General features: G+C 45.4%; 1 protein-coding gene and 1 pseudogene across 2 annotated transcripts in view; one reads left to right on the top strand and one right to left on the bottom strand.

Moving 5' to 3' along the window:
- The first annotated feature begins 4,541 nt into the window (after positions 1 to 4,541).
- LOC134736466 (transmembrane protein 256-like) lies at positions 4,542 to 6,994 on the top strand (annotated as a pseudogene).
- Positions 6,995 to 22,165: 15,171 nt separating this feature from the next.
- TSPAN15 (tetraspanin 15) overlaps positions 22,166 to 23,941 on the bottom strand; it is a 56,560-nt gene continuing 54,784 nt past the window's right edge. For both annotated transcript variants that reach the window (XM_055274538.2, XM_055274539.2), the window contains 2 exons: positions 23,585 to 23,701; positions 22,166 to 22,995 (listed from right to left, as the gene is read on the bottom strand). In XM_055274538.2, coding sequence (XP_055130513.1) covers positions 22,846 to 22,995; positions 23,585 to 23,701 — 267 coding nt within the window. In that variant the 3' untranslated portion in view covers positions 22,166 to 22,845. The remainder of the gene's footprint in view (positions 22,996 to 23,584; positions 23,702 to 23,941) is intronic.

The raw sequence follows: 23,941 nt of genomic DNA, 5'->3' as shown, positions 1-23,941 counted from the left end.
GGAGGGAAGTTACAAAAGTTAATATTACCTTATTAATACTATAGAGAGCTGTAAAATCATCCAAACTTGATACATTTCTAAGTCATGGATTTTCTAACAGTTTAATTGAGATATAATTCATATGCCATACAATTCACCTATTTAAAATGTACTGTGCAATTGATGGCAGTGGGCACTTTAGATGGCTGGGCCAGCTGCTATCACACTGGCTGCAGCGGGGATGCACCATGGAGTTGCACCTCCATGGAGCCAGTGGAAGCCAAAAACAAGTGGGAGCCCTGCCCCTTCTGAGTTGGGGTGGGAACTCTCCAGGTGCCACTGCAGCCACCCAAACCATAGCTGCAGACTCAGGCATCACTGTACTCTCGGGAACCCGGGAAGAACTCCCTCCCCTTGCAGGCTCAGAAGTGCCTGCTCCCACTGCCTGGCTTCTCCCTGCTGTTGGCACCCACTCCAATCTTGGAGAAAAGTCTGGCAGAGCCAGGGCACTGTGAACAGCAGACAAATTCCTGGGCAGAAGGGGGTGGATTCCTGGTAAGGCCCCACCTTCAGGCCGGGAGGGTCTGAAAGCTGGGGGCTGGGTTGCTGGTCCCACGGACTGGAGTGGGAACTTGTAGTGCCTTTTCTAGGCCCGCCCATGGCTGCCCATGGACCAATCAGCATATACTTCCTCTCCTCTGAGGCCCATAAAAGCCCCAGGCTCAGCCAGAGCTGAGCATGAGACAGTCAGGGTGACCAGCTGCAGAGAGGGGCAATCCACTCCAGGGTCTCCTCTCTGCCAGCGGCTCACCATTCTCATCAGGGCACCCTCATCAGGATACCCTGGCTGCAGAAAGGAGCTATCCTCTGTGGGCCTTCTGTGAGCTGTTCCATTGTTCAATAAAGCTCCTCTTCACCTTGCTTATGCTCCACTTGTCTGCATATCTCATTCTTCCTGGTCACAGGACAAGAACTTGAGACCCACTGAATGGTGGGGCTAAAAAAGCTGTAACCAACAGGGCTGAAACTGTAACGCCAGCAGGGCAGGCCTTGCCTGCCATGTTGTGGGTGAAGAGGAGAGAAGAGCTACCACCCTAAAAGAGCTGTAACACCAATAGGGCTGAAACTGTAACACCAACAGGGTGGGCCCCTTGCCCACCATGTTGTGGGCGAAGAAGAGAGAAGAGCTTCTGCCCTTTGGGGAGCCCAGACCTGGGAGCTCCCCAGCCAGAGCTGTGTATCCCTCTTTGGGGCCCTGCAGTGCCTGGTGTCTCCAAGCCTCCAGGTGACACTGCATTCCCCAATGCCAGCCAGGGAAGCTGCTTGCAGTGCACCTGGTCCAGCCGCAGTGTCACAGAAAGATGGCACCTGGAGCTGCCTGCCCCGCAGCAGCAGCCAGTGTGTCCAACTGTGCACAGTGGCCAGACTCCACGCTTGCTCACATACTCCTTGCCTCTCCACACCTGATTTGCCCTTGGCAGGCATGGGATCCAGGCGGATAGCATGAGGGCAGTGTGCCAGGCCAAGTGAGCCCAAGCAAAACTTGGGCAAAGGCACCACTGGCCACAGAGGTTTCCAGCCAGAAAAGTGACACCCCAAAGATCCCACAACACAATGGTTTTTAGTATATTCAGATATATACAACCATCATCGAAGTAAATTAAAACATTTTCATCACCTCAAAAAGCAGCTCCATATCCTTTAGCTGTCACCCCCCTAACTTTCCTACCCCCACCCACAGTCCCAAGCAATCATGAATCTACTTTCTGTCTCCATAAACTCTTATGCTACACATTTCATATGAATCTAAACACATAGTTCTGTGGTCTTTTGCAGTTGGCTTATTTCATTTAGCGTAATGTTCTAAAGCAAGTTTGACCCATGGCTAAAAGGTTGCACGCGGCCCAGGATGGCTTTAAATGTGGCCCAACACAAATTCCTAAACTTTCTTAAATTTCTTTTTTTTTTTTTGAGATGGAATTTCACTCTTGTTACCCAGGCTAGAGTCCAGTGGTGCAATCTCGGCTCACTGCAATCTCCGCCTCCTGGGTTCAAGTGATTCTCCTGCCTCAGCCTCCCAAGTAGCTGGGATTACAGGTATGCACCACCATGCCCAGCTAATTTTGTATATTTAGTAGTGACAGGGTTTCTCCATTTGGTTAGGCTGGTCTCGAACTCCTGATCTCAGGTGATCCGACTGTCTCAGCCTCCCAAAGTGCTGGGATTACAGGCATGAGCCACTGTGCCTGGCCAACTTTCTTAAATTTTTTAGCTCATCAGCTATTACTAATGTTAGTGTATTTATATGTGGCCCAAGACAATTCTTCTTCCAGTGCGGCCCAGGGAAGCCAAAAGTTTGGACACTCCTGTTTTAAAGGTTCATCCAATGCTGTAGCATGTATTAGAATTTCAGTACCTTTTATGGCCAAATAACATTCCACTGTATGGACATAACACAACTTATTTATCCATTTGTTCACTGATGAACATTTGGGTTGTTTCTGGTTTTTGACCACCATGAATAATATTGCCATAAACATTTGTGCACAAATTTTTCTGTGAACATGTTTTCATTTCTCTTAGGCATATACCTAGGAATAAAATTGCTGTGTCGTATGGAAACTCTATATTTAATCATTTGAGTAACTGCCAGACTGTTTTTCAGAGTGGCTGCACTATTTTACATTCCCAACTGCAATGTATAAAGGTTCCAGTTTCTCCATATTCTCACCAATGCTTGTTATAATCTGGCTTTTTTTTTTTTTTTTTTTTGAGAGACAGTCTCACTCTGTCACCAGGTGGTACAGTGGTGTAATCATGGCTCATAGCAGCCTCAACCTCCCAGGCTCCAACAATCCTCCCATCTCAGTCTTCTGAGTAGCTGGGACTGCAGGCATGCACCACCACACCGGGCTAATTTTTATGTTTGTAGAGACAGGGTCTCACTATATTGCCTTGCTGGTCTCGAATTCCTGGGCACAGGCCATTTGCCCACCTCGGCCTCCAGAAGTGCTGGGATTATAGGCATGAGCCATGGTGCCCAGCTATCTGGCTTTCATTCTAGCCATCCTAGTGGATGTGAAGTGGCATTTAATTTGCATTTCTCTGATGATGTTGACAATTTGGCAATTTGTTTATCTTCCTTGGGGAAATATCTTTTCAGGTTCTTTGCCCAATTTTTAATTGAGTTATTCCTCTTTTTATCATTGAGTTGTACTGAGTCATAGACTTTTAATCACATTTTAATCTTGCATATGGTTACAGGCCTATTTGAGATATTTTAAAAATTAGTTTTGGTAACATAACCTTCTAGAAAATGATTCACTTCTCTAGTTTTTTCAAATCTACTGCCATAGAGTTGCACATTATACTCACCTATAATTCTTTTCATCTCTTCAATATCTGTGGTTATATCATATCTCTTCTTCCTAATATTGTATATTTTAGCTTCTTCTCTACTCTCTCAATCTTATCCAGGCTTGTTTGGGAGTGAATTCTTTATCTTTTATAGAAGATAAAGTTTGGTTTTATTAAATTTTTTCACCAAGTTTTCTTTTCTACTTATTTCAATGTTTATCTTTTAGAAATTCCCTATAGTGTCTTATCTATTTTATTCCTTTTATTATTATTCTTTTCTTCAGATACATCAGATAGGAGCTTAATATTGTTCATCAGTGTTAATCATCAGTGTATCTTTACCTTAAGTTGAATACTTTTTTTTTTTTTTTTGAGACAGAGTCTTGCTCTGTTGCCCAGGCTGGAGTGCAGTGGTGCGATCTGGGCTCACTGCAACCTCTGCCTCCCAGGTTCCAGCAATTCTCCTGCCTCAGCCTTCTGGGTAGCTGGGATTACAGGCGCACACCACCATGCCTGGCTAATGTTTATATTTTTAGTAGAGATGGGGTTTCACCATGTTGGCCAGGCTGGTCTCGAACTCCTGACCTCAGGTGATTAGCTGGCCTCGGCCTCCCAACGTGCTGGGATTACAGGCATGAGCCACTGTGCCTGGCCAGGTTGAATACTTAATAAACTTTGTTTAAAGTCTTCTTTTTTTTTTTTTTTTTAAGAGATGAGAGTCTTGCTATGTTGCCAAGGCTGATCTTGAACTCCTAAGCTCAAGCAATCTCTCACCTCAGTTGCACCAAAGCACTGGGATTTCAGGCATGAGCCTGGTTTAAGTCCTTTATTCTAAATAATAAAAATATTTGTGTCTATATATTTTCTTTTGTGAAGAGTTTTAAATGCATCCTGTAAGTTTTATATAATTTGGTCTCCTTTTGTTGATAATTTTAAATTTCACATTTTACAAACTCTAAAAATTCAGAGGTTATTTAATAGTGTTTATTCATGCCTGTAATCCCAGCACTTTGCAAGGCTGAGGTAGGAGGATCACTTGAGGCCAGGACTTCATGACCAGCCTGGACAACAGAGCTAGGCTTGTCCCTTTTAAAAAAAGATGCATATAGGCCGGGCACGGTGGCTCACACCTGTAATCCCAGAACTTTGGGAGGCTGAGGCAGGCGGATCACCTGAGGTTAGGAGTTCGAGACCAGCCTGGCCAACATGGTGAAACCCTGTCTCTACTAAAAATACAAAAATTAGTGAGGCATGGTGGCAGGAGCCTGTAATCCCAGCTACTTGGGAGGCTGAGGCAGGAGAATAGCTTGAACCTGGGGGGCAGAGGTTGCTGTGAGTGGAGATTGCACCATTGCACTCCAACCTGGGTGACAAGAGCGAGACTTCATCTCAAAAAAAAAAAAAAGACACACATGTGTATATATATATCTATATGTATATATAGATATATATATATAATCTTGTTATTTTAATTATTCAACCCCCAATTTCCTTGTCTATTTTTTTTGTCTACTGAATTGTCAAATTCTGAAATTTATGTTTAGATCACCCACTATGATTGTAGTTTTCCTTTTTTTCTTTTTTTTCTAGTTTTCAAGTTCTGTTTGTAGCTTTAAAATATGTTATTGTGCTTACTTAACTGCTGCACAGTTTGGCACATACAGGCTTATGGCTGTTTTGTGTTCTTCACGAAGAAGGAGTTTTTCTAGAAATGGATATTGGATTTGATCTTTTTGTTTGTTTGTTTTTTGTTTTTTTTTTTGTTTTTGTTTTTGTTTTTGTTTTTTGAGACAGAGTCTCACTCTGTCACCCAGGCTGGAGTGCAGTGGTGCAATCTCAGCTCACTGCAACCTCCGCCTCCTGGGTTCAAGCGATTCTCATTCCTCAGCCTCCTGAGTAGCTGGGATTACAGGTGCGCCACCATGCCCAGCTAATTTTTGTATTGTTAGCAGAGACGGGGTTTCACCATCTTAGCCAGGCTGGTCTTGAACTACTGGCCTCCAGTGATCTACCCGCCTCGGCCTCCCAAAGTGTTGGGATTACAGGTGTGAGCCACCATGCCTAGCTGGATTTGATCTATGGATACACTATAACTAAATCTCGTAATACCAAACCATCAGGATGGAGGGCCACACTGATTTTGTTAATGTGTGTGTAACCTTAATTTTCTGCTTATATTCTGAGATAATTCTTTTTTATTTCTGAAAAGTCATAAAACAGATGTTTATGTTAAAATACTTATCAATATATATCTAGTTGTAGATTTTCTTCTTTAAATTTTGTAGAATACAGAGTGAATCCTGAGTCTACACATTCACCCCATCCCCTTTCCTTTGACAAGCTAAAAGTATAGAAAAAGGACCCCAAATAGCCAATCCAATCCTGGCAAAGAGGAATAAAGTTGGAGGGCTGACACTTTCTCATGTCAAAACTTACTACAAAGCTAGAGTAATCAAAACCATTTGGTACTGGCCTAAGGACAGACATACAGACGAACTGAATAAAGTACACAGCCCAGAAATAAAACTTATTTATGGCCAATGAGTTTTCAAAAGGGTGTCAAGGATGTTTGTTCATCCAGCGCCTGACGATCCACAGCCATGGCTGGGCCAGGGGCAGCTTTCCACCGGTGTGGGTACCTTGTCCCGAGCTGGGGCCTTTGGCTTGGCTTCCTATGGGGTACATGACACCCAATTCCCAGATGCCTCTGGGAAGGAGCTCTTTGACAAGGCCAGCAAGTACCACTTCTTACACAGTCTGGCCCTATTAGGGGTGCCCTCTTGCAGAAAGCCCCTTTGGGCCAGGTTACTGCTGGCCTCCGAAACGACCTTATTCTTCACCAGCATTTACTACCAGGCTTGGGGTGGAGACCCCAGCATCCAGACTTTGGCCCCTGTGGGAGGGAGCCTACTATTCTTGGGCTGGCTTGCTTTGGCTCTTTGAGTTCCTTTTTGTTTAATTACTGGGTTTTTGGAGTAATTTTTTGAGAGTTGGAGCAGAAAAAGGATTAAAAGGGAAAGGCAAATAACAAACAAACAAAACAAAATGGTGCCAAGACCATTCAATGGAAAAAGGACAGTCTTTTAAACAAATGGTGGGAAAACTGGATATCCACATGCAAAGAACCATTACCTTACCCCATATACAAAAATTGGATATACACAAAACTCAAAATGGATCAAAGACCTAAATGTAAGAGCTAAAACTATAAAACTCTTAGAAGAAAACACAGGGGAAAGTCTTCCTGACATTGGATTTGGTGATGGTTTCTGGGATATGACATCAAAACACAGGTGACAAAAAAATAGATAAATTGGACTTCATCAAAATTTAAAACTCTTGTGTATCAAAGGACACTATCAAGCAAATGAAAAGACAACCTGCAGAATGGGAGAAAATATTTGCCAATCATGTATCTCAGCGGTCCCCAACCTTTTTGGCACCAGGGACCAGTTTCATGGAAGATAATTTTTCCATGAATGGGGGCGGGGTGGAAGCGGATGGTTTCAGAATGAAACAGGCATTAGAGTCTCACAAGGAGCATGCAGCCTAGTTCCATTGAATGCACAGTTCACAATAGGGTTTGCATTCCTATGAGAATCAAATGTCACCACTGATCTGACAGGAGGCAGAGCTCAGGTGGAAATGCTTGCTCACCTGCTGCTCACCTCCTGCTGTGCGGCCTGGTTCCTAATAAGCCACGGACCAGTACCCGTCTGTAGCCTGGGGGTTGGAGACTCCTGATATATCTGATAAGTGATTGATATCTAGAATATATAAAGCACTCCTACAATAAAAAAAAAAAAAAAAGCAATCTGGTTCAAAAATGGACAAAAGACTTAAATTGACCTTTTTTTTTTTTTTTTTGAGATAGGGTCTTGCTCTGTTGCCCAGGCTGGAGTGCAGTTGTGGGATCATGCCACTGCACTCACTGCTCACTGCAGCCTCGACCTCCCCAGGCTCAAGTGATCCTCCTACCTCAGCCTCCCCAGTAGCTGGGATGACAGGCATTGCCACCACACCCAGCTAATTTCTTTTGTATTTTTAGTAGAGACAGGGTTTGCCATTTGTCCAGCTGGTTTCAAACTCCTAGGTTCAAATGATTTGCTCACCTCAGCCTCTCAAAGTGCTGGGATTATAGGCGTGAACCACCATGCCTGGCCCCAAATTAACTTTTCTTCAAAGATATGCAAATGGCCAATAAGCACATGAAAAGATGCTGAACATCACAAGTCCTCAGAGAAATGCAAATCAAAACTGGGAGATACCACTTCACACCCATTAGGTTGGCTGTTGTATCAGGGTTCTCTAGAGAAACAGAACCAATAACATATAGAGAGATATACAATAAAGGAGATCCATTACAGGAATCGGTTCATGTCATTATGGAGGCCAAGAAGTCCCCAGTCTGCCATCTGCAAGCTGAAGAACCAGAAAGCTGGTGATGCAATTCAGTCTGAGTCTGAAGGCCTGAGAAGCAGGGAGCTAATGTTGTAAGTCCTGCTCTAAGTCTGAAAGGCCAAGAGATAGGAGCACCGATGTCCAAGTGCAGAAAAAGATGATGTCTCAGCTCAAGCAGGAAAAATGAGTTTGCCCTTCCTCTGCTTTTTTTCTTTTATTTTTACTTGTATTTATTTTATTTATTTATTTATTTATTTTTGACACAAAGTCTTGCTCTGTCTCCTAGGCTGGAGAGCAGTGGTGTGATCCCAGCTCACTGCAACCACGCCTGGCTAATTTTTGTATTTTTAGTAGAGACGGGGTTTCTGGCCATGTTGGCCAGGCTGGTCTCAAACTCCTGACCTCAAGCAATCTGCCCGCTTCAGCCTCCCAAAGTGCTGGGACTACAGGTATGCACCACCACACCTGGCTAATTTTTATATTTTTAGTAGAGACAGGGTTTTGCCCATGTTGGCCAGGCTGGTCTTAAGCTCCTGACCTCACATGATCTGCCTGCCTCAGCCTCCCAAAGTGCTGGGATTATAGGCGTGAGCCACCACACCTGGCCTCCTCTGCCTTTTTGTTTTATTCAGCCACTCAAAGAATTGGATGATGCCTGCCCACACTGGGGAAGGAGATCTTCTTTACTCATTCTACCGATTCAAATGCTAACCTCTTCTGCAACACACTCACAGACAAGCTCAGAAATAATATTTTACCAGCTATCTGGGCAGCCCTCAGCCCAGTCAGGTTGACACATGAAATTACCTATCACAGCTATTGTCCAAAAAAAAAAGGAAAATAACAGGTGTTGGCAAAGGTGTGGAGAAACTGGAATTCTTAGGCATTGTGGGTACAAATGTAAAACAGTGCAACCACTGTGGAAAACAGCTCAGCAGTTCTTCAAAAAGCTAAACGTAGAATTACCATATGACCAGCAACTCCACTTCTAGATGTATACTCCCAAAAAGAATCAAAAGCAGAAACTCAAACAGCTATTTGTAAATCAACGTTCATGGCAACATTGTTCATAATGGCCAAAATGTAGAAATAACCCAAATGTCCATCAATAGATAAATGGATAAACATAATGTGGTATATGCATACAATGGATTTTTTTTTTTTTTTTTTTTTTGAGACAAGGTCTTGCTCTGTCGCCCAGGCAGGAATGCAATGGTGCAATCTTGGCTCACTACAACCTCCACCTCCCAGGTTCAAGTGATCCTCCCACCTCAGCCTCCCGAGTAGCTAGGGCTACAGGTGTGTGCCACCACGCCTGGCTAATTTTTATATTTTTTGTAGAGATGGGGTCCCCCTATGTTGCCCAGGCCAGTCTCAAACTCCTGGACTCAAGCGACCTGTTTCTGCCTCCGAAAGTGCTGAGATTACAGGTGTGAGCCACCAACCCAGCCAGAAATATTCCTCAGCCATAAAAAGTAACGAAATTCTGACAGATGCTATAATATGGGTGAATCTTGAAAACATTATGCTAAGTGAAATAAGCCAGGCATAAAAGGACAAATATTGTGTGATTCCATTCTTGTGTGGAGCCTAAAAGAGGCAAATTCATAGAGACAGAAAATAGAATAGAGGTTACAAGGATTGAGGGAGGGTGAAGTGGGGATGTATGGCTGAATGGGTGCAGAGTTTGTTTAGGATGAAGAAAACATTCTGGAAATGTATAGGGGCAATGGTTGCACTACATGGTGAATATATTTAATGGCACTGGATGGTACACTTAAAAATGGTTAAAATGGGGCTGGGCACAGTGGCTCATGCCTATAATCCCAGCACTTTGGGAGGCCAAAGCGGGCAGATCACCTGAGGTCAGGACTTCAAGACCAGCCTGGCCAACATGGAGAAACCTCATCTCTACTAAAAATACAAAATTAGCCGGGTGTGGTGGCACACACCTGTAATCCCAGCTACTTGGGAGGCTGAGGCAGGAGAATTGCTTAAACCCGGGAGGCAGAGGTTGCGGTGAGCCAAGATCGCGCCATTGCACTCCAGCCTGGGCAACAGAGCAAAACTCTCAAAAAAAAAAAAAATGGTTACAATGGTAAATTTTATGTTATGTATTAATATATTTAGCACAATAAAAAAATTCACCAAAAAGTAGAGAAAGCTACTGAGAATAACACACATTTCCATCTATGGATATCCCTAATGAACAAATATTCACATTTGAACATTTTTGTTTCTGATTTTTAAAGAAAATAAATAAAGCTGTACAAAGTCGAATATCATTTGATCCACAGGCGCATTTCCTTTTCCCTTTACAGAGTCTCATGAATTTGATATATCTCTTTCCAGTTTTTATTTTTTACTTTTCTTCTTATAGAGATCCATAAGCAATATATTATTTTTTTGAGACAGGGTCTCCCTCTGTCACTTAGGCTGGAGTACAATAGTGCAATCACAGCTCACTGCAGCCTCGACTTCCTGGGCTCAGGAGCTCTTCCCACCTCAAGCCCCAACAACATGGGACTACAGGCGCACCCCACCACGGCCAGCTAGTTTTTTTATTATTATTATTTGTAGAGACAGGGTCTCCCATTGCCCAGGCTGGGCTTAAACTCCTGGGCTCAAGCAATCCACCTGCCTCAGCCTCCCAAAGTACTGGGATTACAGGCATGGGCCACTGCACCCAGCCCTACGTATCACTACACAACTAGCTTTTCTCCTCAGCATTGTTCTTGAGCATGGATACATGGAACTTTAGTTCCTTCATTTAAAGTGCTGTGTAGTATTCCACACAGGAACATACCAGAGTCCTCCCATTTTTCACTATTATAAACAGCGCTGCAACAGACACCCTCGTGACTGTCTCCTGGAGCACCTATGTGAGTGTCTCTAGGGCTCATCTGCAGGCAGTGAGTGGGCCACAGGCAGTTGAGTTTCTAATCCCCCAAGCCCAGGGCCTGGGTGCCTCCTACCTTTACCCAGGGAACTCATAGATACTATGTTTCTCTATAAGCATTGAAGACATTGGGAAGGACTGCCACAGGAGTTGCACATTGTTAATTTTACTGAGTTCTTTTACTTTTTAAAATCAAGAGTTTATGGCCGGGCGTGGTGGCTCACGCCTGTATTCCCAGCACTTTGGGAGGCCAAGGCTGGCGAATCACGAGGTCAGGAGTTCGAGACCAGCCTGGCCAATATGGTGAAACCTCATCTCTACTAAAAATACAAAAATTAGCTGGGCATGGTGGTGCGTGCCTGTAGTCCCAGCTACTCAGGAGGCTGAGGCAGAAGGATCGCTTGAACCCATGAGGTGGAGATTGCAGTGAGCGGAGATCACATCACTGCACTCCAGCCTGAGTGACAGAGCAAAATTCTGTCTCAAAAAAAAAAAGAAAAAAAATCAAGAGTTTACTTCTTTAATAACTTCTATTTATTCCTCTGTTTCCTTTACTCTGGGGTGGCGGGGGTGTTGGTAGAGGGAGGGCATGGCAGGCACTCGGATGAGACACCCGTGACCCTCATCCTTGTGTGTTCTCAGTGATGCTCTGTCCATAACCTTTTCCTTTGCATCCTTTGCACATTTCTCATCCGGCCCTTTGGTTTCTTACATTTGATTTTTACATTTTCAGGTCTGCTATTTGTTGCATTCAATGCAAATTGAAGTCAGTTACTGTATTTTTTATCACTGTCTCCTACCATGGATTGTCCTTATCTAATGGAAGTATTCTCTTGTACCTTACACAGAGCCTGAAGTACACATATTCTGTCTTTGCCAATACAATGTAGAGCTGAGGAAGGGTATACTCTGAATTGTGTGTCCAGCCAACAAAGATTTATTGAGCACCTACTATATGTCTTGGGAGGTGCAGGAGCTACAGTGATCATAAGACGCAATCCTCGCCCTCTTGTTCTCCTTTCCCTGTAGCTGCCCCCTTTCCCATGGGCCCTCCTGGTGGCTCCTCTAATGGAGAGTTATTTCCACAGGGCGTTGGATGCATGGGTTGCCCTGGCCCCACGCAGGCTCCTCAAACCCTGGCAGAGCCCTCCTCACAGAGCCAAGGCAGGGATATTGGGGCATGTGGTGCCAGCTGGGTCCTGGCCAGGGTAACATTCTCCACAGGCCCGTTCCCCTTCTGGGTGTGAGTCCTTCTGATCCCCCAGGCACCGTGGACCAGGAGCCTCTGGGTGTCTCTGCTGCTCTGTGGTGGAACCTGTGTCCTGCTCTCACTGCCCACTCTCTATCTGGGTGGCTCCTCTCGTGGGAGTTGGTTTCTGAGACTCACTTTTGCTGCCAGCAAGGCCCAGATGATGCTGAGGGGCCCTCCACCGACTAGCCCAGAGGTTCCCCAGTGGAGTCCTTGTCAGCCTCAGGAGGGCAGCTAAGGCCAGTCATAAAAATCCCCTTCAGGAGGCCGAGCCCCCGGCAGCTCCTTGCTGATGGTGTCGGTCTGGGCCCCTGCTAGAAGCTGCTCCAAGAACTGCCTCAAGCGCAGGCTTAGCTTCTCAAGTTGATGTGGATATTTTCTATTTGTGTGATTTCTCTGGGTTTTTCCACTGGATATTGGGGCTGGGGGCAGCCCTGGCATGCTGACTTTGGCAGATGGAGGAGAAGACACAGGAGCAGGGAGAGGAAGGGACAGCGCAGCCACCAGCATGGTGACAGGTGGCATTAAAGGGCACCCGTACATCTGGCACAGCCACTCCCTGAGCCATTACACCTGGAAAGCCTTAGATGCCCCTTCTGGAGAGGAGAAGGTAGAGGCCAGAGAGGGACAAAGGTTTGGCCACAGCCTATAAGGAGTCCAACACGCTGAACCTGGCCCTCTGGAGCTCATACATGGGATCCAGTGAGCCCACTGAGTCCTGGGGCCCAGAGAGCACAGGGGCCACAGCTCCAGGCCATTTCCATTCCCTGGGTTGGCACCTGCTTAGTGAGCACCCCATATGTCCCAGGCACCACAACCTCATCTCTCAGGAGACAGCAGAGCAGAAAGCAGATCACGATCGCATCCCCCAGTGGGGGAGACTGACCATACAAAAACGAATCAGTGAAATGGATACCCTCAGTGATTGCAGTTTATTATCATGACCTGTTACTACATAGCCTGTTCAGTGCAAGGGCAAGTGCTCGGGGAGGGGTGGGTGCTGAGCCCTTGCAGGGGCTAAGAACTTTCCATGCATGATCCCATGTCCTCCTCACAGAGACCCGGCCAAGTGGGGATCATCCTCTTGCTTTTGCAGATGAAGAACCTGCCCTAGTACTCCCACTTCTCATTCTGGCATCTAAGTCATGACCACCCTCCCTCCCAGCCTCAGTCCAGGCCCCTCTGCAGCTGTCTAAAGACCGAGGCCTCCCTCTGGTGGCCACATGATGCCCAGGTGGAGGCACTGCTGGGGGACTTCACCTCAGATCCTATTGGGGGAAGGAGGCAGCACTGGCCCTGATCCTACTCAGCTACTCAGATGCAGGCAGAGTGGTTCAAAACCTGGTTCTTCCATTTATTCCACTAACTGTATGACTTGAATAAGTCAGCTGATCTCTAAGCCCCTATGTCCTTACCTGCCAAATGCAAATCATAAAGGCCCTGCCTTTTTGCTGTGATGACTAAATGGGATGAAGAATGAAATGTGCTAAGCAAATGCCTGGTACATAGTGACCGAATGAGAGCCGATAACAGTAACCTTGGTTGCTACTCCTATTGTTAGTATCCGGCCTCAGTTTCACAGCCTATGAAATGGGAATGGGAAAGTCTCATCTGTCCGAACTTCACAAAATGATCACTCTTTCAGTCAACAATTATTTATTGAGCACCTACTATAATCAGGACCTATAGTATTTTAGGCTCCCTCACCTTGTGGTCTGCTCTTTTGGGGTATGGGGTGGAAGGCAGACTCCTGCTGCCACCCAGGCAGGTGCCCAGGCTCTAGGGAGTGGAGAGGGTGGAGTTGCTGAGTGCTGGCTGCCAAGCAGTGGGTCAGCCGCGCCACCTAGCGACCACATGCCCCCGTGTCAGCTCTGCTCATTTTCTTGCTGGGAACACTTGTGCCTTCTGCCTGGGCTTTAGGACTACAAATCAGGCTCCCTCCAAGGGGTCACGAGCTGTGGAAAGCCAGGGCCTTGTGCCAGAGCTTGTGGCCCCATAATACTTCTGGGTGCTTCTCAGGCCCCAGGAAGGTGGTAGGCAAGGCAAGAGCTTGGAAGGAGCCAGGCTCTGGGGTTGCTGGCAGGGCCTCTTGGACTGCAACTTACTAAGCTAGTCTGGCCTTTATCTTTCCTCTCCTGCAAAATGGGTGATCATAAAAGAAGTCCCTCCACACACCGAATTGAAATGAGCCTCAGAGGAGATGGGAAGGCGGGGGAGGATGTGAAAGTGTTGGGAGCTGGATCTTCCTGTGAGAGGACAGATGGAACCGTGTGAGCTACGAATGAACCGAGTCAGCCCTGGCGACCTGCTGACTAGAGCAGGGACCCAGGGCTGAGGCTAGAGTGGTGGATAAGACCTCAAATTGCAGGCTGGATGAGGTCAACAAGGGATTGTGGATAGAAAAGACAGATGAGGCCCTCAAATGCTAAGAGGTTGGGAAAGTGAAATCAACAACTGAGACTCATAAGAGGGGGCCTCAGAAGTAAGAGAAAAACTAGGCAAGGTTGGTGTCTTGGAGGAAAAACAAGAAGGCATTTCAAGGAGGAGAGAATGATCAACTGGCCACATGTGGCAGGTGAGCCAAGCTGAGTAATGCCACGGAGACATAGGACCTAGCAATGCAGGGGTCACTGGTGATGCTGATAAGACAAGAGTCTAATTAGGGAGGTCCAAGAATGACGGGAGAAGAGGAACCAGAAACAGAGAGGACAGATGCTCTTTCAAAGCAGTTGCTGTAAAGGGAAAGAGAGACAGGGCAGGGGCTGGAGAGGAGAAATCATCAGAAGAGCTTTGCTTATCTGTGTGCTTGTTTAAGATGGGAATACTAAGAGCTTATTTATATGCTCATGAGAATGGTCCAGCTGGCTCTTTGAGAAGATCTTTAAAATCTATAAACCCCTAGCCAGACTAATTAGGGAAAAGAGAAAAAAAGACAAATTGCCAATATCCAGGAATAAGAGAGATGAAATCACTACAGGTTCTAGAATAATAAGGGAGTGTTAGAAACAACTTTATGTCAATAAGTTTGACAGCTTAGATGAAATCAAATTCCTTGAAGGAAAAAACTGCCAAAGCTCTCAAGAAGAAATAAGTAGTCTTATATCCATTAAAGAAATTAGATTTATAGTTTAAAATCTTCCTACAAAGAAGATGTTCCAGGTAGCTTCACTAGTGAATTTTATCAAAATTTTAAAGAAGAAATACCACCAATTCTACAAACTCTTCCAGAAAATTGAAAAGGAAGGAATATTTCCCAGCTAATTCTACGAAGCCAGCATGACTCTGATATCAAAATGTGACAAAGATTTTACAAGAAAACAATCCTCCTAAACAAAGGTGCAAAAATCCTAAACAAAATTTCAACAAACCAAATCCAACAACATATTAAAACGGTACTACATCATCACTGAATGGGGCTTATTCCAGGAATGCAAGGTTAATTCAGCATGTGAAAATCAATGAAATTCACCATATTCGCAAATTTTAAAATATGCAGAAAAGGCATTTGACAAAATCCAACATCTAGTCCCAACAAAAATGTTCAGTAAACTAGAAATACAAGAGAACTTAGTCAACCTGGATAAAGAATGTCCATGAAAAACCTACATCCAACATTATACTTAATGATAAAAGACTGAACACTTTCCCCCTAAGATTAGGACCAAGTCAAGGAGGTCTGCTCTGACATTTGCTATGCAACATTGACCAAAACGTAGTGAAAAATCCAGAAGTAAACCTACAGATATATGGACAATTGTTTTTCAACAAAGGTGCCAAGGCAATTCAGTGGAAATTCATTCCTGCTTTCAACAGGTGGTGCGGGAGCAATTGGATATGCATGTACAAAACAGATTAACTTTGATGCGTACTTTGTAGCATGTTAGAAAATTAACTCAGGCCGGGCGCGGTGGCTCACGCTTGTTATCCCAGCACTTTGGGAGGCCGAGGCGGGCAGATCATGAGGTCAGGAGATCAAGACCACAGTGAAACCCCGTCTCTACTAAAAAAAAAATACAAAAAAATTAGCCGGGCGTGGTGGCGGGCGCCTGTAGTCCCAGCTACTTGGAGAGGCTGAGGCAGGAGAATGGCGTGAACCCGGGAGGCGGAGCTTGCAGTGAGCAGAGATCGCGACACTGCACTCCAGCCTGTGCGACAGAGTGAGACTCCATCTCAAAAAAAAAAAAAAAAAGAAAGTTAACTCAGAATGAATCCTTGACTTAAATGTAAGAGCGTTACATAATTGTAACATAACTATAAAAATTCTAAAAAAATATGTAGGAGAAAACCTTTGTGACCTTGGTTTAGGCAAACATTTCTTAGCTATGACACCAAAAGCATCATGCAAGAAAGAAAACATTGATAAATTGGAGCTCATCAAGTTAAAAACTCCTGCTTTTTGGAAAACACCATTAAGAGACTGAAAAGACACATCACAGACTGGGCATAGTGGCTCGTGCTTGTAATCCCAGCACTTTAGGAGGCTGAGGTGGGAAGGTCCTGAGCCCAGGAGTTCAAGGGCAGCCGGGGCAACAGAGTGAGACCCAATCTCTACATGAAGGAGAGAGAGAGAGAGAGAGAGAGAACAAGACAAGCCACAGACTGAAATTTTTCAAATCATACAACTAATCAAGGACCCGTATCAGTAATATACAAAGAGTTGTCAAAATTCAATAATACAAAAACAATCTAATTTTTTAAGAAAATATTTCAAAAGACACTTCAGCAAAGAAATTATGTGGATGGCAAATATGTCTACGAAAAGCACTCAACATGATTAATTATTAAGGAAATGCAAATCAAAACCACAATAAAATATCACCACACACCCATTAGCATGCCTAAGAAAAACTGGCCATACCAACTGCTGGCAAGGATGTAGGGAAACCAGAACTCTCATACACTGCTGGTGGGGATACAAAATTGTGCAACCATTTTGGAAAATAGTTTGGCAGCTTCTTAAAAAGTTAAACATATGGTTACATATAATCCAGCCATTCTACTTCTAGATATTTACCCAAGAGAAAGTATGTGTTTTTACAAAGACACATGCACAAGTGTTCATAGCAGCTTTATTTGTAACAACAACAACAAGCTGGATACACAAACGTCCATCAGTAAGTGAATGGATAAATAAACCATGGTATATCTATACAACAGTATACTGCTCAGCAATAAAAAGAAATGAACTTCTGATATATGCTACAAAATGAATGAATCTTAAAATGATTACTGAGTGAAAGAAGCCAGACAGAAAGAGTGCATCCTGCATGGGTCCACCTATATAACATTTTAGAAAATACCAAGTAATTTATAGAGACAGAAAGCAGAGCTCTGGTTGCTTGAGCATAGGGTGTGGATGGTGGGAAGGGCTATAATAAACAGATTACAAAGGGACAAGAGGACATTTTTTAGAGTGATGGATATGTTCATTATCTTGACTGTAGTGATGGTTTCACTGACACATTTGTCAGTTTAAATACACGCAGTTTGTTTTATATCCAGTATACCTCCATAAATTGTTAAAAATATATTTCAAGAATATGGTGTCAGACATTTTTATACAAAATCAGTCTTCCTTAATGCATCTTATAAAAAATAATTATATAACAAATAAATCTAAAAGCAAAGCCCACAAACCTCCTCAACTTCACAAATGATGTAGGCTGCGCAAACATTATTATTTTCTATGTGTGTCATGGTGTGGGAAAGGACTCGTTTATGGTTGCATCCTTGTGAGACAAGAGGCCAAGATAATGTCATTGGCTTTAAAGCACAAAAGCATGTCTGTCATGGCCAGGGAGTCCCCAACCACAGGATGGACAAAGCCCTCTCCAGGTACTCTGCTTCCATCCATTTCATTTTTTTTTTTTTTATACTTTAAGTTCTGGCATACACGTGCAGAAAGTGCAGGTTTGTTACATAGGTATACACGTGCCATGGTGGTTTGCCGCACCCATCAACCCATCGTCTACATTAGGTATTTCCTCTAATGCTATCCTCCCCCTAGCCCCCCACCCTCTGAAAGGCCCCAGTGTGTGATCTTTCCCTCCCTGTGTCCATGTGCTCCCATTGTTCAACTCCCACTTACGAGTGAGAACATGCGGTGTTTGGTTTTCTGTTCCTGTGTCAGTTTGCCGAGAATGATGGTTTCCAGCTTCATCCATGTCCCTGCAATGAGAACAAAGACACGACGTACCAGAGTCTCTGAGACACAGCAAAAGCAGTGTTTAGAGGGAAATTTATAGCACTAAATGCCCACAAGAGAAAGCAGGAAAGATCTAAAATCGACACTTTAACATCACAATTAAAAGAACTAGAGAAGCAAGAGCAAACACATTCAAAAGCTAGCAGAAGGCAAGAAATAACTAAGATCAGAGCAGAACTGAAGGAGATAGAGACACAAAAAACCCTTCAAAAGATCAAGGAATCCAGGAGCTGGTGTTTTGAAAAGATTAACAAAATTGATAGACTGCTAGCAAGACTAATAAAGAAGAGAAGAGAAAGGAATCAAATAGACACAATAAAAAATGATAAAGGGGATATCACCACTGATCCCACAGAAATACAAACTACCTTCAGAGAATACTATAAACACCTATGCAAATAAACTAGAAAATCTAGAAGAAATGGATAAATTCCTGGACACATACACCCCCACAAGACTAAACCAGGAAGAGGTCAAATCCCTGAATAGACCAATAACAAGTTCTGAAATTGAGGCAGTAATTAATAGCCTACTAACCAAAAAAAGCCCAGGACCAGACAGATTCACAGCCAAATTCTACCAGAGGTACAAAGAGGAACTGGTACCACTCCTTCTGAAACTATTCCAAACAATAGAAAAAGAGGGACTCTTCCCTAACTGATTTTATGAGGCCAGCATCATCCTGATACCAAAACCTGGCAGAGACACAACAAAAAAAAGAAAATTTCAGGCCAATATCCCTGATGAACAACGATGCAAAAATCCTCAATAAAATACTGGCAAACCAAATCCAGCAGCACATCAAAAAGCTTATCTACCACGATCAAGTCAGCTTCATCATTGGGATGCAAGGCTGGTTCAACATATGAAAATCATTAAACGTAATCCATCACATAAACAGAACCAATGACAAAAACCACATGATTGTCTCAATAGATGCAGAAAAAGCCTTCAATAAAATTTAACACCCCTTCATGCTAAAAACTCTCAATAAACTAGGTATTGATGGAACGTATCTCAAAATAATAAGAGCTATTTATGACAAACCCACAGCCAATATCATACTGAATGGGCAAAAGCTGGAAACATTCCTTTTGAAAACCGGCATAAGACAGGGATGCCCTCTCTCACCACTCCTATTCAACATACTGTTGGAAGTTCTGGCCAGGGCAATGAGGCAAGAGAAAGAAATAAAGGGTATTCAAATAGGAAGAGAGGAAGTCAAATTGTCTCTGTTTGCAGATGACATGATTGTGTATTTAGAAAACTCCATCGTCTCAGCCCAAAATCTCCTTAAGCCGATAAGCAACTTCAGCAAAGTCTCAGGATACAAAATCAATGTGCAAAAATCACAAGCATTCCTATAAACCAATAACAGAGAGCCAAATCATGAGTGAACTCCCATTCACAATTGCTATAAAGAGAATAAAATACCTAAGAATACAACTTACAAGGGATGTCAAAGACCTCTTCAAGAAGAACTACAAACTACTGCTCAAGGAAATAAGAGAAGACACAAACAAATGGAAAAACATTCCATGCTCATGGATAGGAAGAATCAATGTCGTGAAAATGGCCATACGGCCCAAAGTAATTTATAGATTCAATGCTATCCCCATCAAGCTACCATTGACTTTCTTCACATAATTAGAAAAAACTACTTTAAATTTCATGTGGAACCAAAAAAGAGCCCGTATAGCCAAGACAATCCTAAGCAAAAAGAACAAAGCTGGAGGCATCACGCTACCTGACTTCAAACTATAGTATAAGGCTACAGTAACCAAAACAGCATGGTACTGATACCAAAACAGATATATAGACCAATAGAACAGAACAGAGGCCTCAGAAATAACACCACACATCTACAATATCTGACCTCTGACAAACCTGCAATGGAGAAAGGATTCTCTATTTAATATTTAATAAATAGTGTAGTGAAAACTGGCTAGCCATATACAGAAAACTGAAACTGGACCCCTTCCTTACACCTTATACAAAAATTAACTCAAGATGGATTAAAGATTTAAACACAAGACCTAAAACCATAAAAACCCTAGAAGAAAACCTAGGCAATACCATTCAGGACATAGGCATGGGCAAAGACTTCATGACTAAAACACCAAAAGCAATGGCAACAAACGCCAAAATTGACAAATGGGATCTGATTAAACTAAAGAGCTTCTGCACAGCAAAAGAAACTATCATCAGAGTGAACAGGCAACCTACAGAATGGGAGAAAATTTTTGCAATCTATCCATATTACAAAGGGCTAATATCCAGAATTTAAAGGAACTTAAACAAATTTACAAAAAATAAAATCAACCCCATCAAAAAGTGGGCGGAGGATATGAACACACACTTCTCAAAAAAATAAGATATTTATGCTTCCATTTCTTGAGAGGTGAGTGACCAAGGTTTGGAAAAGAGGAGATGAGTGTCTGCTGGAGCTTAGCCATCTGTGGCACCAGCGCTGGTCCACGTAAGCAGCTGGCCAGGGGTGCAGTATGAGGTAGAGGGGTGTCTGTGAGTGGTGATGGAAAGAGGGAAGACAAGCAGTCCGGGTTCCGGGTTCCAGGTAAGGTGACCTTGGATAAGCAATTCAGACCAGCCTGTCTCCTACGGTGCCTCTGCCATCCTGCTGCCCCTAAAGGCAGCTGCCATCTCCCCTCTGGGCACAAAAGGGGTTCTCAGAACAGCCAGAGCCCCAGGACTACAAGGCCTCCAGCCAGACACAGAGCTTGACCTGGCCTTGTGTCCATTAGGTCAAAGTGGGACAAGACAGAGGCTGCAGCAGTGGCTACAGTGAATATCCCTGGGACAGAGCTTCGGAAGCAGCTGCAGCCTCCACTGGTTTTGGACGCCTAGTACCATGTGTGCACAGGAGGCAACAGAGGCAGTAGAGCAGAGGGGCTGAGTGGCTCAAGAGATCCTACCTGGGCTCAAGTCACGGCTTTGTCACTTACCAGCTGCCTGCCTGGGCAAGTTACTTAACTGCCCTGTGCCTCAGTTTCCCCACTAATAAAATGGAGATAAGAATTACCCTAGTCGTGAGGATTAAAGGAGTTAATATCGTTCCTGGCAAAGTATGCTCTATGGTGTGTTTGTTATTGTTGTGTTATCGCATACTTTAAAATACCCTCCTCCTGCCCCTTCTTACACATGGGTTTGGCACCCATGGCAGACCAAGCATCTAACCACTTAACTTCTGAGTGTATAGACGGTTCCCACCGTTAGAGTTCTTCAGGTTTGGGGTTCTTGCTGCTTTATTTCTTTTCTTTTTTTTTTTTTTTTTTGAGATGGAGTCTCTCTGTTGCCCAGGCTGGAGTACAGTGGCGTGATCTCGGCTCACCACAACCTCCGACTCCCGGGTTCAAGCGATTCTCCTGCCTCAGCCTCCTGAGTAGCTGGAACTACAGGCGCGCACCACCATGCCCGGCTAATTTTTGTATTTTTAGTAGAGATGGGGTTTCACTATGTTGGTCAGGCTGGTCTCGAACACCTGACCTCGTGATGGCCCACCTCAGCCTCCCAAAGTGCTGGGGTTACAGGCGTGAGCCACCGTACCCGGCCTCTTGCTACTTTATTTCTATCGCCCTGGCTACTAAGAGCCTCACAATAAAATCTAGATCCCATGTCTTGGGGCCCGAAGGTTTGGGTGGACCGATCCACGCAAGTCCCGGCATCTCCAGCAGGGGTCGACCGACACCACGCTCTGCATGCGTTGCGCAGCAGCCATTGGGCACACTGAGGGCTGCAGGGAGCGCTGTAGGTAGACCTGTGGGCAACTCCGCTTCCCTGGTTCCCCACCCCGTCCACCACATTTCCTGGAGGTGGAGCCTCATGCTGTACCTGGCCCAGGGTGTTTCCCTCGGTTCTCGGTAAAATAGGCGTGGTCACCTCTGGCCCTGAGACTTCCCCCACTCCGCCTGTATCCCAAGCTATGCCAAATCTTCACCCCATGCACCCCCTTCATCCTCGCATCCACAAGGGGTTTCCAAATCCAGGTTGCAGCCTTCCTTACCCCCACCCCAACAAAACAGCACACACGAAAGGCAAAAAAAAAAAAAAAAAAAAAAAAAAAAAAAAATCATGTTTTTATTGTTTGATTAACTGGTTAGGGGAAGGGCAAGAATAAGACATGCGGGGAAATACCAGCTTTGATTAGTCAGAAATTCCTGTTATCTGTACAAAAAAATGAATGTTACAAAAATCACTTAAAAAACTAGGCTCAAGGAAGCAGCCGCCCTTGCAAGAGGGCTCAAGGCACCTGGGAGGCTGAGAAGAGGCCAACCTGGCCCTGGGCGTGGCTGCAGGGACAGCTCTTCCCTCCTGCCCCTCCCCAGATGCCCTTCCCTCCTGCCCCGAGGGGCACACTCCCTCTCCCCGATTACAGGTGCTACAAAACTGCCTTGAATACCACTGGCCAAGGCACTGCCAGAGATGAAATGGGCCCTGAGCGGAGCCCCAGGCTCTCCCTCCCCACAGCCCAGGCCCGGAGAAAGGAGGGCCTTGTTCCCCAGGCCCCAGATGGGCACAGATTCCAGAGCTGCCTCGGGGAAGCCTCTTAGGGGAGGCCCAGGCTCCGCCCCATGGGAAGGCAGAGGCCGTGGGACCCACACACAGGCACACACAGCCCTGGCTTTGGTCAGTACTGAGTGTGGGCAGAGGGGCCGCAGCCCTGTCCAGACCCGTGATGTTGACTGAGAGGTGCTATCCCAGACGGTCCTTGCTGGAGCTGCCATCGCAGGCTGGGCCCTAATTGGGGTAGCACAAGCAGCATCCCGTGCCCGCCGCCTCCACGCTGGGCTTGGCACCGGGCCCCAGGAGCCCATCAGTGACAGAGTGCTCCATGATGATGTCCTCCACCCGGGTGATGTACAGCAGCGTCAGCAGCACCCCCAGGAACTGAGAAGAAGGGGCAGGGCTGGTGAGGGCCTGCTGGGCATCAGGGCAGCCCTCCCTGCAGCTCCCGGCTCCCAGAAACCCAAGCAGCCAGTCCCAAGCCCTCATGTTCCTGTGTGACCTGGACAACACCCACAGCAGAGACTTCTCCCAGCACCCACACTGCCCAAGAAGCTCCCACCTGGGCCCCCCCTCTCCCCTTCCCGGGAAATCCCAGAGCTCCTCGCTGTGCCCGATCAGCAAGGGCCCCACCCTTCTGGGATTCCTGCCTCCACCCCAGCTCTGCCGCACACTATCTAGGGGGTCTTGGCAAGTCACTGAAGCTTGCCGCTCCTCAGTTTCCTCCTCTGTGAATGGGCATTATAATAGTGCCTCCCTCACAAAAAGAAGTGAAGCAGCAGTGCCTGTGCAGCACTTGGAAGAGCTTCGCCACCACTGCTATTGCCATTCGCCCCTCCTTCCAGCCATGCAGCCCTCCCCAGGCAAGTCCTGGACTTCTATGAAAAAAGCCTCTTCGCTCTTCCCCTCTGCACCTTCTCTGCCCTTCTGCAATCACCAAGTCACACTTTCTCTGAACCCATGGCCTGCCCACCTGGGGGAGCAGGATGCCCAGGAGGATGCCCGCCATGATGGTGTAGTTGTCCATGAACCAGATGATCACGGCGTTGGTGCAGCCCCGCACGTAGATGACATCCTGCACACTGAAACGCTGCATGGGAAGGAGCTGGGTCAGCCCAGCAGAGGACCTCGGCTGGCAGGAGCCACAGCCCCGACTCTGCCATTTACACAAGGTCCAGGCTAGTCCCTCAACCGCCGTGATCCTCAGTTTCCCATATGCAGCATGAGAAGGTGACCCTAGATTCTGATTCTTCATGGACAGTACTGTTCTCTAGAGAGGACTGGGGACACCGTGGTGGCACTTTTGGTTGCCCTAGCAATTGAGGTTGGG

The sequence above is a fragment of the Symphalangus syndactylus genome, chromosome 4, assembly GCF_028878055.3.
Source record: "Symphalangus syndactylus isolate Jambi chromosome 4, NHGRI_mSymSyn1-v2.1_pri, whole genome shotgun sequence".
NCBI lineage: Eukaryota > Metazoa > Chordata > Mammalia > Primates > Hylobatidae > Symphalangus > Symphalangus syndactylus.
The sequence above is the reverse complement of the archived record's forward strand: the minus strand, read 5'-3'. Positions and strand labels throughout refer to the sequence as shown.